The sequence below is a fragment of the Betta splendens genome, chromosome 16 (genome assembly GCF_900634795.4).
Source record: "Betta splendens chromosome 16, fBetSpl5.4, whole genome shotgun sequence".
In the NCBI taxonomy this organism is placed as follows: domain Eukaryota; kingdom Metazoa; phylum Chordata; class Actinopteri; order Anabantiformes; family Osphronemidae; genus Betta; species Betta splendens.
The window spans coordinates 16340076-16356919 of NC_040896.2; the positions used below are offsets into that span (position 1 = coordinate 16340076).

Genomic DNA, 16844 nt, shown 5'->3' on the forward strand with positions numbered 1-16844 from the left:
GAACTATATGTGTGATGTCTGTAAATAAAACAAGGTTTGCCCAGATTGTTGGTCCTTCTCAGGTCATCGAGCATGAGCCATTCTACTCTTGAAAACCCGCGCTTGAAATAATTTATGACCTTGAAACCCATCATGATTGTTAATGCTTGGACTAATTTTGGGTGGATTCATTCAGCCAGGGGCACCTTTCACCCCGTCCTCCTAGCGAGGCTTTCCATTCGTCTGCTCTTCTGGATGAAGCAAATTGCACAGACACACACGAGCGCATACGCGTAGATACAAAGCAAAATGAGTTTGTGTCCAGACACACACACACACACACACACACACACACACACACACACACACACACAGGATTCTCTGAGGGGGAAGGTTGTGGCTCTACATGATAAATGTCTGCGTCTACCCTCTGACCCGACTTGTTTAGCGTCAAACTAAAGCTGTCACACTATTGTCAATACCAGAGCCACACGCTTGTATATGCGTTTTAATTTTTTTCAATAAATGGATGATACAACTCTAACGTCTTTTTATTGAGCACTTTTATTTGTGGCGCAAATCTTTTACTCTATAAAAGCCAGCACAGGTCTGAGCGCCACTAAAATGTTGGATGCCTTTATTTCTTCCTCTGCTTTTAATAATCTTGATTTATACCAAACAGGTTTCTGCTCACATGTAACAATAATTTGAATTTGTTTTGGTGAATAAATCTTGGCGCAGACGTCACCGGCTCTGTTAGTGGAGGGTGTAATGTTTGCAGCACATTAAGGTATCAGCAGCTGTGTGCTGTCTGTCACAGGAGGCGTTCAGGTACAGTACGGATTGTAGGTAACCACAATCATTGCTCCATGCTGTTCACAACACAAGCATGTCTTCTCTAATAAAGACAAGTGAATGTGACTAAAACACAGCAGGGACCCTCTAGTTACATGTGCGTTTTGTTTGTTTTCCCATCCTAAAGTCCTAACTCAGCAGTTTTCTCCCCACAACCGCCTCCGGCTGAGGGCCTGCTCTAATTTCATTGTCCCATAACTGCCGTTCTCTAGAAAGTGGGGCTTTTGCATTAGAAATGGGACTCGGGGGACTCTTCCCAGGATTCAGCTGCGCGGCCCACCTCTCCTGTGGTTCAGTCAAGTGCTCATCTTTAATGCAATTCCCTGCGCATGTGCATGTGCGAGTGTTTGTGTGGGCTGTTGTTTCTGCTTTTTATTAGCATCTTCTCTATTATGAACCGTTCAAGCAGCGAATACAGCTCATTTACTGTAATGCAATATTTATCACACATTCAATTCATTTTTACAAGACAGATGTCATCCATTACACAGCACCAGGCAGGTGTGTGGGGGATTTTTTAAAAGGCCATAATCTGAGAGCCTTGCATTTCCTGTGACTGGCCTTTACTGGGCCCATGCTGACAGTTGGGCTGCATCTCGGATATCGCCGAAGGTCATGCGTGTTAGCCATAAACTAGCCACGTTATAGGTGTATTGATTGGTCAACAGATTGCCTGTATCCTGTAAAATGCTGCTCTAACATAAATGCCTTTATTAAGCACAATGGAAAGAAATGTGGGAAACTGAAACTATTTGTTTTTTTCCCAGTTCCATGTGGTTGTGAATGCTGTAGTGTTGGTTGCCCAGATCAATCTCAATCTTTCTGCCGCTATCAAAGTCTTTAAAATGTAGATTGAAACCCTTGTTTTCAATCTACAAGGTGCTTAGTTTGCCCAGATCCATATGGTCTTTAACATCACTTACCACAACTCACTTTTATGGACCTACTTTCATGTAATTATCTTGTATTGATTAAATTAGACGTCCCTTTTTGTGCCCCTGCTCTTTACTACCTTGCCTTCATTACTTTTGCTTTTAGCTGTTTTTGCTCTCACTCATTTGTTTTTGATGGACGTCAGCTTGTCCTATTCTATGAAATACGTGTGTGTGTGTGTGTGCGCGCTGAGTCAAAAAAGACAAATCCTAGAGGATTGTGCAGCTTTACCTCTCAAACCCCTCTCTCATCCCTCAATCACACTTCTCCTTCACAGCTTTCAAGCTAACGCCCTCCCATTTTATTTCCTTTCTGAGTCCAGTTGTCATCCTTCCTCTCCCCCTCCCCACTTAACGATAAAGATGTGTTGTTGGCAGTTTCAATTTTTTTATTTCTTGTTCCTCATTGCGAGTCCTCACTCCCTTGTTTCCCCATCCTCCTGGCACTTTCCACTTCGCCTTTTTAGATTTAAAAATGGATACATGCTTCATGTTTAGCTTTTTCTCTTAGAGATCATAGTGTTTAACTTATCCTAGAACATTTATTTCAATAAAAATGTCAGCTTGCAATTAGAAATGTTTGACATCCCACATAGTTGTTTTTTCTTCGTAAGATTAACACAAGGAGCGTTTGTTTTTCAGTATAATCATTTTGTGAATACACCCCCAAAGCTGGAGTTTGAACCTGGCAGTTCAAAACGGGTAGTAGTTTGGGAAGCGATCCTGTGACTAAAAAGCTATTAGTACTGTAAAAATAAAGAAACCATTGCCTGATAATGAATGCTGCGTCTGAAATAGTGTCCTGGTGCCAGGTGCATTAGATGGTTCCTGTTTAAACACAGTGCAGATGAATTGATAGGACCTTCAGCAGCTCTCCCTCTGCCTCATCTGCTATGTTTCTGTTTCTCTTATCTCTTCTACCAGCAGCTTTTTCCTGTTTTACATGCAATGCGTCCTCGCTATGTCCCCTTTTATACCTGTTCATAAAAATGTCCTTTGACGGTTTTCTGTCAATAATTCGTGTGCATCTCTTCCTCATACAGTACACACATCTCTCTCTCTCCCTCTCAGTGTTACAGAACATCTCCTCGAGGCCCCTGGTCGAACACAAGAACAGCTTTTATTCAGTTTATTCATTGGCAGTTAGATCCCATAGGCCCAGCGTTAGCTGCTATTTTATTTATACTGTTTGTATTTCACAGTTCTTTCAGGTAAACTTTGTTGGCCGCTTTCCTCAGCAAAGTAGTGCAGTGTCAGCTGTCAGCGAGCGACTGGGATGCATCTCATGCACTGCTAAGCAAATTAACAAAAATTAATAAAACATTGAACAAATAAAATAAACTGCAGTGTTAATATATTACTCTTCATTGTCGCTAATGGCTATTGTGTAATTTAAATTGGGTTTGTGACTTGCATTGTTGTTTAGGAAGAAGTTTGCAGAGGTGGAAAACGTGAAGTGCAAGATTAAATACGTTTGGTTTCCCTCTATTTCTCACACACACAGACACACACTCATGTAAACACACTTGCTCACATCTTAATTACTGAGGCTTGATGGGTACTTAACCTTGCCCCTTGCTGCTTATGCTAATGGATAGAGGTCAGGAGTGTGCCGATTGGCTGGCGCGCTGTCAACTCAGCCAGAAACAACTGTCGGAGTGCAGATAAAGAAAGAGGGAGGGGAGGAGAGCGAGGAGCAAGGACAGGAGAAAGGAGAAAGATGGGAAACTTGGAAAGTGAGGAAAATAATCCACTTATACTATTTTTGTACTGTATGTGTTTTACAAATGTTATAATAGAGTAATAATAAGCATACAGTGCATTTATACACCTGTGGTTTTAGGTTTTAAGCAATGAGCCACTCACGATGTACGGTCCACATGTATATTTCAGTTACAGAACATTTGCTCAATGCATACTGTACAATTATGAGCTCATCCTTTAAGCAACATGTTTGTTATAGAGCATATGGTTAGCTGTGTGTGTAATGAGCTCATCCTCCTCACCCCATGTAGCTGTCTCTATAGGACTGAGGGCGTTTAGCAGCGGGGAGAGTCGTCAAGAGGACACACATGCACAGAGTTCACAGCTGCCACCCTGCTTGCAAGTTTCATTATGCTCCCGTTCTAATGTACACAACCTCTGAGGTTGGACAGAATTAATGAAATCTATAGGAAGCTAATGAAGTCCATACCCATGATGCACTCACCCGGCGGTGACAAAACCTGAAAAGGCCCGTTACAGTATATGTAGGTCACTCAGTCCATCCTAATGCCTAGAGTTACTTTAATATCATATTTAAAGCAGGGGACCTCTCCAAGTCAACCCGATCACTTCAGTTGGACGTTTAGTCTGGTCTAATTTGACGGATTCCCTGTGTCCGCCCAACCGTTACAAACCAGTACGTACAGCACAGCCTTCCCTACCATACATTTCTACCTTAGAGGTCATACATGTATGCATAGACTCTTATATACTGTTGCCATCACCGTTTGTGACCCATACTGTCTTCAGTGAAAAAGGATGAAATTTGTGCAACCTGAAACGAAAAGGTGTGAATAGGAGTAAAAAGTTTTATTTAAGTTAATTTTCCTTTTTTTTAAACTTGATCCTAATGGATGTGCTAGGGAAGCACTCCAGATAATACTTGACTAAAACACGAATATTAAATAAATACGTTCTTTCATGCTTAAAAGAAAAGAATTTTAGATTGAGTAAAATCTGTATTTATTTGAAAGTATCACCTCTTCAAAGAAATAGGTTAATAGGTTTATGTGTTTAATTGATATATGGTAATACGCTGTTAAATAGATGCAACAAAAAAAAGTTATGCCTACATTAGTTACAGTTATTATATCAACACCTGAACCTTTACGGTTAACTGCATTGGTGTTTTTTTTTTTTTTTTGGGCTCGTTTGTCTTCATGTCAAAGACCACAGGACAAAGATGGGACTAAAATGTCCCTGATGACTTGTCTGAATAGTATCGCAGATTGGTGTGTATATGTTTGCACAGAGCATGTGGGTTGTTTGGACCCTCCGTGTGGGTGTGAGTGTGTGGTCTTGAGGCTATAGCGAGCGTAGTGCTGACAGGGGACCATGGAGAATTAGGGCAAGGTGCCAGGGAAGCCAAGGAAAAACACACACACACACACACACACACACACACACGGGCACACAGCTTGTCCTCTGATCTCAGGGGACATCTGCTCTGGTCCAGGTCACTGGCAGCGAGTGCTCGGTCGGGCTCAAAAGTATCACCACGGCAACTGCATCACATAATCCCCATTCCATCTCATCCCATCCAGGAATTGTGTGCGATGTGATTGGCCTGTTCCCTCTGGGGCGCTGAGGCGACAGCTCAGGCGCGGTCTGCTTACTCGCTGTGTCAGCTATGGCTTGGAGTCTGTGGTTGCACATTAAAAGAACGTTTGGTGCATTTTGGCACGAGACGGTGTGAATTATGCAGACGCACCCCTGCTGTGTGTGTGTGTGTGTGTGTGTGTGTGTGTGTGTGTGTGTGTGTGTGTGTGTGTGTGTGTGTGTGTGTGTGTGTGTGTGTGTGTGTGTGTGTGTGTGTGTGTGTGTGTGTGTGTGTGTGTGTGTGTGTGTGTGTGTGTGTGTGTGTGTGTGTGTGTGTGCAGTGATGCTAGAGTGAGGCCTTCATAAAGAACTGCACAGTGAGAACAAGCACTTCTAAATAGATAAATTCCTTTTTGTCTCCTTCGTCTCACCTGTAAGTTTACGTTCATCCACCTTTTTAAGTGTTTATTGGTATTCTGATGCTCTGCTGCTACATCCCTGTCTGCCTCCAGGTTCAGTTTATATTAGATCAGAGGGAAGAGTATTATATGATACTAACGCTTGGGCATTGCTGTTAAATCTGCCATGACTCAAAATATCAAACAGGCAATTTTTTACGTTTTTGGCAACTTGAGCAGGTTTCTACTGTCTCAATAAAAAAACCTTATGCGCTTAAAATCACCAAATCAGCCCACTAATCTATCCATTTTTTATTCTACATTCTCATGACAGGGCTTTGCTTTGAATGGCTCTGTCTGTCTACCTACAGCCTTCCCTTTCCCCCATTTCCCTTTTGTTTTGTTGAAGAACACAAATGCAGTCTGAATTAAAACCCAACTGACAGTTTCTATCCAGCTCCTTTGCTCCTCCTCCCACCATTCTTCCCTCACTTACATGCCTCCCACCTTTCATTCCTCCCGCCCTCCCTCCCTCTCTCGCTCCAGCTGTCAGGAGCCGTCATCATTAAAGATTCATGCCGGAGTCTGGGCAGCTTCTCCAAAAGCTTTTGTCAGACAGACAGAGTGTCTCAAATCTCACTACCACTAACTGGAGGTGACATACAAAATCACATAAATTACCATGCACACAGACTCACATTTAAACACGCACACATACACACCCCTTGTGGTTTGGTACACAATTATACTATCTGCCCAGCCCCTTTTTAATTCAAACGCTCATGAAAATTAGATTCTTGTGCTTTTCACCATTTTAATAATAAGTCAGTGTGAAATGCTTGCGATGTCATGTTGTCTGTGTGTTTTTTTCACCAAACATCTATTTAATATTTTTGATGTGTTTTTGCTTCACGGCCTTTGTACCATGTGGAGCCCAGTGTTATACCTCACAAAGATGTTACACATCAACAGACAACGCGTCTCTCCGGTTCTTACCCCTCGATGTGATCACTCTTTCAGCCTTTAACCTGTGATTGCAGCTGTATTTGCACGGCGTCTGATCGCTGTGCTCCTCTTCCCAGTCGCTTACTTTCCACCGTTCCGGCTCTCGTTGTAAATGCACAGATGGTCACGCGTCGACCTCGAGGGTTAGGACGGTGATGAGAGTGTGGGGCCAGTAATCTTTTATCCCATAAGATTTTCCCACTTGAATGACTCCAGACATTTCACTGCATTTCTAAAACATCCTCTCTGAAGCAAAATGCTAGTTGGTGATTTCATTCTATGTCTTCCTGCTGTTTGTGTTGTCACAGAAAGGCCCAGGAACAACAGAAGAAGGTGGTGGTTGCGGGTTGCGTTCCCCAGGCCCAGCCGCGCATGGACTACCTCAAAGGGCTCAGCATCATTGGGGTAGGTGCACGTGGCCCCTATGAGAGCGATAATGTGTGTGATGTAGGGATGCAGGCGTACGCAGTGTGTATCCGAACACGTCTCTGTGCTTGTTTGTCAGACTGATGGGAGACACACGCACAGACATACAGAGCGTGACCTGTCATTCACCTGCTTGCCAGCCTGCTGCGTCTACTCTATTCTTGCCTCCCTGCTGCTCGGTGGATCAATACTCCTCCCTGGGACAAAAAGTGCTAAGTGGAACAGAACAGGGGAGGGAAGTATGAAATAGGCAAGAATGTGTGATTGACGAGGAGAGAAAAGTGTGAAAAGCGAGGCAGACATTGTTAAAAGTGAAGTATTAATGGGACAATACTGCGTTGTTGTCCCATTAAGCAGTACTGCATATTTGCCTAGGCCTTTATATATCCTCTATATCCACTAGTGTGAAAACAAACACAAGCAGCTTTATTATTATTTTCAGCTGCAGCGCTTCATCTCAGTGTTGTGCTCGCAGATCTGATACAGGTATGAATAAAGCGGCGTGGCAAAGTGTGATAAGGAACAATTAGTTCAATTTACGTCTGTTTCACTTCAGTAAACACGAGAGAAAACTAAAATGGTTTGTCAAGGTTATCACAAATCAACGGCTAAATGAGTATTTTTATTTAATCATTCATAATTGGTTTGTTTTTCTACGTGCCGCCGTCCTCCAGACTCTAAACGGCCTCAAGTCCGCTTTCAGAGATTCAGGGAACTCGGAGAACCGCACACAAAGGTTATTGTATTTATGATTTTGCTTGTCATTTACACACGTGAAGCTTCGTAAGATTAAAAGGAACCGTCACAATCACCACACATAAACTTGCATTAACTCACTGTTTGCTTCCTGTTTAATAAATGGTTGGAAATGGGGAATAAATCAAACCATCCACAGCTGATTAATGTGACTGGTTTTAAACAATGGCTTATGGGCGGCAGAGAAGTTAACCTTATTCATTGCTTACCATGCGTAATGCAATTCCACTGTGGTAAACATGCCACACGAGTACATAATCACATGCAAATCAGATGACGCGTGTGTAATAAAGTTAGATTTTGATAAACAGGCCTGTATTTGTTACAGCCTTCAAGGTGAGACGTTTGCCACTGTCAGTCCTTTGATTGTCACGAGGAGATTAGATTATGCACACACACGCATACACACTCCATATGTGCCTCCGCGTGTGTGTGTAAGGACTAGTGTATAAATCTTATTGTTCTGATCCTCAGTCTAGTTAAAGTACATTTTTCTCCCCTATCAACTGAGCCTCCTGTAGTCATGAATCTGAGGTGTGTGTGTGTGTGTGTGTGTGTGTGTGTGTGTGTGTGTGTGTGTGTGTGTGTGTGTGTGTGTGTGTGTGTGTGTGTGTGTGTGTGTGTGTGTGTGTGTGTGTACAGGGTAAGCAGATTTATGGACTTCCAGTTACATTATATAGCGATAAGGCCTAACATTATGAGCACCTGCTTCATGCTGTGTTGCCTAAACAGAACCCTGAAGGTGCCCTGTGCCACGCGGCATCTGGGGAATCGTTGCCATTGCTTCTCACGCCGCACCTGAACCACTGTGGCTTGGTGGCAGCGTGCATTACCAGCGCCTCAGCCGTGGAAGGGGTTAACGCGGGCAGCCCGAGCGGTCTGCAGGGCACACGACCTGCCAAGCGCGGTCTGTTGTGGCAGCTTTTCATTGGAAGCAGCACAGTGCCTCAGCGTTTCTAGGTGCAGCAGCTCATCTGGTGAATTGGACCACGTGCGCCGCCCGTGGCCCTGCTGCCGGTTCACCACTGGTGCAGTCTTGGACCGCTTTTGATATTTACTGACCATTGTAGCCGGGGGAGATCCCACGAGAGCTGTGGGTTTGGGGATGCCCCGATTCTGACCCAAACCCACTCAAATCCCTCCACTTGCCCGTTGGATTTGTTTCCTGCTCGCCTGTCTTCTCTGCTCTGTCCACACAGGGACAGTATTTACAGAGTGGAGCTGCAACATCTGGTGTTGATGCAGTGGCTGCTGTTTTTTTTGGATGCTACACGGTTGAGGCCTAGTTGAAGCGGGAGTAAGGATTGCTCTCAGATGTTTTACTTGTGATCGCTGGAAGGCGGTAATAGGCCGGGGAGTGCATTATGCCAAAGGCTGTCCCCACAAAGACACAAGTGCAGACGTGCGAGTGTGCACACGCCCCCGTGTGTTCCTGAGTAGCTACAATCAACCACAGACTGACAGTGACAGTTGGTGGGTTATGCAAATGACATGCAAATAAGCAGTTGTGAATTTGTATACAGTGATTGTACTAACGGCCAGATGAGGGGTGTAGTTCTTGCTGCTGAATTCATCGAGCTCAATTGACTGGTGTGTCAGCTTTTATTTGTTCGTGTTTTGTTTTCTTATCGCTCGGAGTTGCTGTGAAACGGATGACATCGTATTCAGTGTCAGGGATCCATCGCCCAGGCCCATAGAGTCTCCCCAGTCTGAACTAGACATGTCACATCCTGTGTCTGAGACACATCACACACACTGTCTCACAACTGATTTTTTTCCCCTCTGCTGTAAGTGGCTATTATATAATAATTGTATAATAATTAACCTTTGTTAATGCCTTGTTACAGGTTGAGGCTACTTTTAACATCACTGAATTGTATTTAGTCTAAAATGTAAGAAAATGTTTTTTTTGACAGATTACTTGCTGTTGAGGCAAATTTTAATGGAACCAGTGTTAGATGTAAATGATACATGACCCTTTCTTGCTCCACATGGACACACTGCTTGACCACTAGTAGGATCTCAGTGTGTAACACGCACATAACCGCTTCTTGTATAGCTCAGTGTGTTTCCCTGTGTTTGGAATGAGGCTTGCACTTGGTAATGGGCCTGGAGACTTCAAGAGCGGGTGCCAAGGGGTAGAGCGCTGCCTGTACGAAATACAGAGAACGAGAGGTGGAATAGATGCTGGGTGGGAAGACGGAAGCAGCTATGCCAAGATTAGCCTTTGTCTCCTCTCCTCTCATTAGACTTTGCAGGGTGGTGGATAAATAAAATCAATGCCGTTCTCAGTAGAATATGCTGGCTGAGTACTGAGCCTAATCTCTGAAAACTCTGGCTCTAATTAAACTGTGGCCAACTGGGTTTTGCCTGTGAATAAGAATATGTTAGGGATGATAAGCCTGCACAATATGGGGTTTATGATGTACAACAACTAAAGGTAATAAACTTCATCTTAATATTTGTAAATCTAGTTTGAGTGTAGGTTAACGGGTGTTTTATATGATTTTAGAATCTAAACTAGCAGCTGCCATACATATGAATGAGAAGTGGTTTTGTATGTGTAGTCGTTTCCTGGAGGGACAGATTGGAAGTAAATCCTGCCACACTTCAGAAGCAGTAACATGCACAACCATAGATAAACAAGCCGAAGACGTGTTGTTTGATGCTTGATCACACGTCCAGTAAAATAAAATCTCCATCCCCTTTCAAATGCACCATCAAAGGTTAATATCAGCATCACTGAACTTCTCACGTGTCCATGTGTTTGCATTGCAGGTCCAGCAGATTGATCGAGTGGTGGAAGTGGTGGACGAGGCCGTTAAAGGTATTTTAACACACACTCGCTTCATGCATCTGATGCAAAGTGTGTTGTTGTTCTGGAGCTAGTGTGTGAGCTTGGCTTGGCTTCAGAAAGGGAAAAATAATAATAATGGCAGGAGCATCTGTATTATTTGGAGCTGGTGAGTTTGAGGCTGTAAAGCATCTTGATTCACGCTTGCATAACTTGAAATGTTTTTCACTAAGTTACTCAGCAGGATTCAGTCTGAGACCGATGCAAATTTCAAAGCAAAGTCCAGTCTATTGAGCCGTCTGAGTGGCCTATTAGGTGTGTGTCACATGGCAGTGATTAGGTCATCCATTTAAACTGAACCACTGCACTTAACTGTTTAATGAAGGTCAGGGAGAGTTTACAGTGTGAGAGTGTCCAGTCAAGCTGTCATGCACCCCCAGCTGTTCTCTAATAGCCAACAGATTGAGTTTACACTGTGTGTGTGTGTGTGTGTGTGTGTGTGTGTGTGTGTGTGTGTGTGTGTGTGTGTGTGTGTGTGTGTGTGTGTGTGTGTGTGTGTGTGTGTGTGTGTGAGAACCTTGCACTACAGGCCTCGCACTAATGAAGGACAGCTGAACTGAGGCCTAATTTTACAATAAGTCATCAGCCCTAAAATAGCAGGCTACGCACGCACCCGCACTTTAAACGTCCTATTCTGTGCTTTTTCTTTCCTTTCTTGTTGCTCGTCATCATCTTTTGATCTATTTCCCTCTGTTTTCGCTGCTCCCTCAGCCTTCTGCCCCACTCCGTCTCCTCTGCCCCTCCCACCCTCCATAGAAACTAATTTCCACAGTATCATTACAGTTCTTTATGACCTCGTATAAACTGAGAGCTGTTATTTCAGCTCAGAGGCCTGGGCATAAAGCTTTAAACTAGGGGATTTGCCTTTCGTAATGGCTACTAAAATACTTACTTCAATGAACTGCTAATAGACGCAGTTCTTGGCTGCACCAAAATTGCTTCCAGGTCTGTTTTCCACATGACAACAGTGCGGGTGCACTTTTATGAGCTAGGGTTTTGAGGTATGGGACTATCTGTTCAGTTTAGGCCCTGCTGGAAACGGTAAAAAAGACTAATGCCGGCTGTCACTCCGTGAGGGTATCTTGCTACTGTAAAGGCGTTTTTAATCATAGTGCATCTATCCACCCTCACGCTCGGGTTGCGAACGCTCGTACACACCCCAGCGCGCTCCGTTCCTTTGGTGACAGTCACAGGTCGGGTTGCTGAGCATGCATAATGTACTTAAAGTGTATACACTCAGCCTGTTTACTGCTGCACTCTTACAGTAGGTTGCTCGCCAGTGTGATCACATCTTATGATCAAATCTAGTGGCAGACAAATTAAAAAATATGAAATATTTGTAAGAAATCTGACTTAAAGAGGTAGAGACCTTTTCATTCTGATTAGTTTCTTAATGGATGAACGACATATGATTTCCCCTGCAGTATCTGCTCTGTGTCTTTCTTACAGGGCGGCTTTGATGCATTTATTTCTTTATTGGCCTTCCAATATTGATCTTCTGAGAAACTGCCCTTGGATGATACGATTTCACCTGATCCCCTTTAGTCTTTTAGGTCCAGTTTAAATTTAGTGTGTGTTGGTGCGGCATTGAAACAGGGAGAGAAAAAGGTTAGGCGGGTTAATGTTTTCACTTAGCCACAGAGCAGAGGCTGTGAGGCAGCCACATAACCCCGCGATCCTTATTTCACCAGGACAAACAAATATCACTGATATGAATATCAGTGTGTATACGTGGCTGAATATAGAGAGATGGTAAAGCTCAGAGGAGGAGGTGCAGTGTGGGATTGCGGACGGAAAACATTTGGAGTGTGTGAGTTATTTCAAACATTTGGCGAGAAAATAAAGCCTCCTCCACCAACACAGTCGTACAGGTTGCGCACTAGTTATGGAGATTGTAAATAACGAGCGTTATTACACAAATTCTGTCCTCCCCATCTGCACCGCCTTCCTTGCGACTCACAGCCAGCCCCCTCAGTGCTTCACAATCAAACCAGGGTGGACAACAAGGCCTATCACTTATGAGACATCAGGTACAGGTCAGCAGGTCATCCTTTTAGCTCGCAGCCATTCTGAGCCAACCATCCATCTGGCTGTCCTATACATCATCTGTGATATATATATATTTTCTCTGTCATCGTTCAGCCGTCCGTCCATCTATCTTCGCCTTCCCTCGCTCCTCTTCCTAGTGTGTCATAATGGGTTGTTATGAGTGGGCAGGCGGCTTTCTGTTGTTTGTATTTATGAGGGAGGGAAGGGAACAAAGAGAGGGACTGGGGCGAACGCCGAGGCAGGGCTGACAGTAACGATGTGAAAATGTGCTATATGGAGAGGCGTTCCTATATTTTTATAGTATGTGGCTGCGAGCGTCACAGCGGTCGGCCTATTATCCTGTCCAGCGTGTTGTTGAGGGGACACGCGGGGAGTCATTCACTTCACTATCTTACATTAGCAATTTTTCCTCCTTAGCATTCACGGTCCTTTAGGCACTAAAATTGAATTTGACTTTGGGCCCGCTCCCAGGGTGAGTCCATGCTGGCAGTGAGATTATTTATCGAGTCCTGGGTGCTGCTCGCATTGACGGGGCCTCTGTGCTGCTTCACATGAAAAGAGGAACATGTGGCGAATGACAATTTCCAAGTTGTGGAAATAAATTGGACGAACCTCATAATTTGGAAAAACATCTGGTAATCCGGCACAACGCTGGTAATTGCTTTCTCCCGGAAAATCTGCGTTGGCAATTGCGCGTAAACTGTGGGGAAATACGGCTACTAAAACCATCGGACACAAACGTGGAGTCAGGAAATGGATTAATTTCACAGCAGAATTTACCTCAGTCCTTCAGCAAATCACTGTCATGTTTTTTATTCAGAAAGTGAATGTGCGCATCCCTCGGATGCGAGTGTCAAGGCCCATTGTCCAGCCTCGACATGGAAGCCATTATGGGGCTCATCCTGTGATAACCTGCCACTCGGTGCATCGGGGAAATTATGTTTTTTTTATATTTTGAAACCCGCTGTGTTCAGTCCGCACTTGTTACATTTAGTCATTTTCTTATTATTCATGGCGAACACGTCGGCTCCCTTGTGCTTTGAAATCATGTGCATGTGGTTCTGTAATAATGTTATGGTTTTCTGTATAAGCTACAGCAGCATGGACATCTTTAGATTTTTTCCGCACCTACTTTTGGGGAGCTTTGGATAAAATGTGTTTAAGAGCTTGTAGGACTGGGAAACTCAGCCGTTGTATAGATGAATTGTATCGATCAGCCGACGGATGAAGAGATGGTCAGAAACGGAGATGCTCGGGATCAGAATTCTAAATCCTGGTTTCACGACCAAAGGCGGCCTCGGCGATACAGGGAAGGACTGCCGAACGTGCTCCGACTCCCAGTTGTTTTCCAGCAGAAACGCACCCTCGTCTGGCGGCGCGTGCTGGGATATTACACGCCGTCATGCCTCACTGATTGGCTTTTTGTCCTCCTCTGGGGCAGATTGTCATTTTTATCTACCAATTGATAACCGTGCTTCCTGCCCTGAACCCACCCTCCCAGGAGACCCATGTAAAGCGGATGAAAACAGGAAGACAATTCCATCCCTCAGCGCCTCCATCTCGCGCTCTTCTAGCCGGCGTCCTATTAGACAGTTGAGGGGAAAGATTACCGCATCCCATTTCCACACACTGAGGGCTGGACATCACCGGCTCTTAGTTATTAAACTCTGTCGCAGAATGTCATTTGCTTCTTTAACACGGTGCGATAACCACTAAGTGATACTGAGTCTGCATTTAGAAGCAGCACAACAGGCAGAGAGGTTTACTTTTCCAACACATCCAGGCCTGCTGTTCTTTTCTCCTCTCCACATAGTGTCTATGACGTTGACTGGCTAAAGTTATTACACAATGGAGGCCAATGTGATCTGTCTTTTTAAAAATCTAGATAGTGAAATGATGATTTGCTAATATGCAGTACTTATTGAATGTACTGTAAATGGTTTGTTCTGTTATTATTGTTCTGTGTAAACTCTCACCAGCAGCTCTATTTTCCTTGTTTTCTGTTTTCAGGCCACTCAGTTCGTCTGTTGGGTCAGAAGAAAGACGGAGGCCGGAGGCTCGGAGGGGCGCGACTGGACCTACCCAAGATCAGGAAGAACCCTCTGATTGAAATCATCTCCATTAACACTGGGTAGAACACAGCACACAAAGACCAGACATGTCTCGTACAATGCTGTTTGTTCTGCAGAAGTAAACGCTCATGTTGCTGCTATTGAGTTAAAGTCTCTGTTTCTGTCTAGTATTGTTTGGTAAAGAATGCGTTGTATAGCATATAATGTCCATAATTGCTCTGACTGGATAGATGGGTATTATTATTATTATTATTATTATTATTATTATTATTATTATTATTATTATTATTATTATTATTATTATTATTATTATTATTATTATTATTATTATTATTATAGGTAGAGGCTCTGCAGGTTCGAAGGCTTCTCATGGATGAGCACAGGCACATGCAGCCACATCTTTATGGTCTAATTCATGTTGTTTATAGATCTTTGTGCTTCCACCAACCCGTGTGTTGTATTCTCAGTGGGCTAGTTAAAAAGGTTATGACAGACTAATTCCTGGGCCCAGGCTGGACCTTGACTTATGATAATTCATCAATCATTGCCTTCAGCGTATTCTGGCTCCGTACATTAATGGCCTGTGTATCTGGAGGTGAACTCAACAAATAAACTAAACTAATCTTCTCTCAGACCTGAGCTTTCTCAGTTTGAACAAATATGTTTTTTAGCATTAGTCATTAATCTAACATGAAAGCTGCACAAGCCTTGTTTTCCTTTTTTTTAACAAATGAAAATGTTTGAAGATGGGACACTTGCTACTAAAAGTCAGCGTCCTTTTGCTGTACTTAGTGGTTGGCCAGCATTTAATTTTGGACAGTCTCATTGACAGTTTGAAGTCATTTCCTGTAACTGATAATTGTCACATGCTTGGTTTATTCATTCATCGTGCTTGTGTGATGGTTGGTGATAAATGGCTCTCTTTCAGGCCTCTGCTCTGCCTTAGTCATTGTCAAATGACAAGTTTAACATGCATCTGGTGCGTGTCTGTGTGTGTCTGTGTGTGTGTGTGTGTGTGTTCTAGCAGGGGGTCTTACCCCAATCACATGGCCTGAGCTTTACAACAGGGTCAGGGTAAATACATTCCTTGTTTTTAGGCTGAACTGGATCGTGGGGGATTACACCAATACGCAGGCTGACTGCATCGTCTCTTAGCAAATCCCTCCCAAATAACAAAGTTGTTACTGAAAAGACAAGCTTAATGTGTGAGTGGGTCAGTGGTTAGTTTCACTAATTTGACATGGTCCTTTTAATGTGTGTGTGCGTGATGAGGCAAGGAGAATGTGTCCATTGTTTGTGTGTTTTTAATGCTCCTCTCAGAGAGTGATGACATCACTGGTGACATTTGTCAGCAGGAGAAACAGAGCGATCCCTGTCTCACATACACAAACACGCATGCACAGCATCAGTTGCAGTTGTTGTTCAGGCGGCCTCTGCTTCACAAGAGGAAATTGAACCCATTAACTTGTAGTGTGAGACCTTGGATGTCTCCAGTTTGTTGCCAGTTTGTCCTTCACTCACTCCCTCCCTTCTGGCAGTTGTGTTGGTGTCCACAGGTTCCACAATTCAGATCCAGAACTAGTGTGATGGAGAACAAATAATGACGTTCTAATACACCTAATACATTGATTTCTTCTTATTTAGCATAACTTTAACATAACATAGCATAACTTAGTTCCCTCACTTTTGCATTTAAGTGATTTTTAATCACTCGGCAGTGAAAGCAGGAAAAGGACTGAACTTGCTGGAAAATATAGTTATTTCTAAAATTGGTGTCTGTGAAATCTCCAACCCTCTGAGAATTAGCTGCAACCTATCTTGTTGCCTGCTTACGGACGTCTCACCTTTACGTGCTTTGGCTCCTTTGAACAGCGATTTGTAGGCATAACACTCACCGCTAGGTAAAACCTGGCTGCTGTGATTGACGCAGTGATTTTAGACTTGATTAGTCCCCACAGCCTGCCTCGGTGTTCCACCTGGGATTACCGTGAAAATTTAATTTTGTGTTCAAATTGATTCGCAGTATTAGTTTCATTAAGTTGCATATTCATTTCATTTGCACTTATTAAATCCACATTAACTTAATTGACTTTTTGGGCGTCTAATTTTATCCCAATCAGAACTAAATTTGACACATTGTAGTCTAGCTGGTTTTCCACTGCCCTCCGGTTCTGCGTGTCGTCAGGTTCCTCGCAGGCATTTAGCTCAGCTCCAG

At 43.6% G+C, this 16844-nt stretch overlaps 1 protein-coding gene across 3 annotated transcripts in view; it reads left to right on the top strand.

The window, feature by feature from the left end:
• Nucleotides 1–16844, top strand: part of cdkal1 (CDK5 regulatory subunit associated protein 1-like 1) — a 137425-nt gene that overhangs the window by 36197 nt on the left and 84384 nt on the right. For all 3 annotated transcript variants that reach the window (XM_041067692.2, XM_029128379.3, XM_029128381.3), the window contains exons 5-7: nt 6781–6877; nt 10433–10481; nt 14568–14688. In XM_041067692.2, the coding sequence (XP_040923626.1) occupies nt 6781–6877; nt 10433–10481; nt 14568–14688 (267 nt within the window). The remainder of the gene's footprint in view (nt 1–6780; nt 6878–10432; nt 10482–14567; nt 14689–16844) is intronic.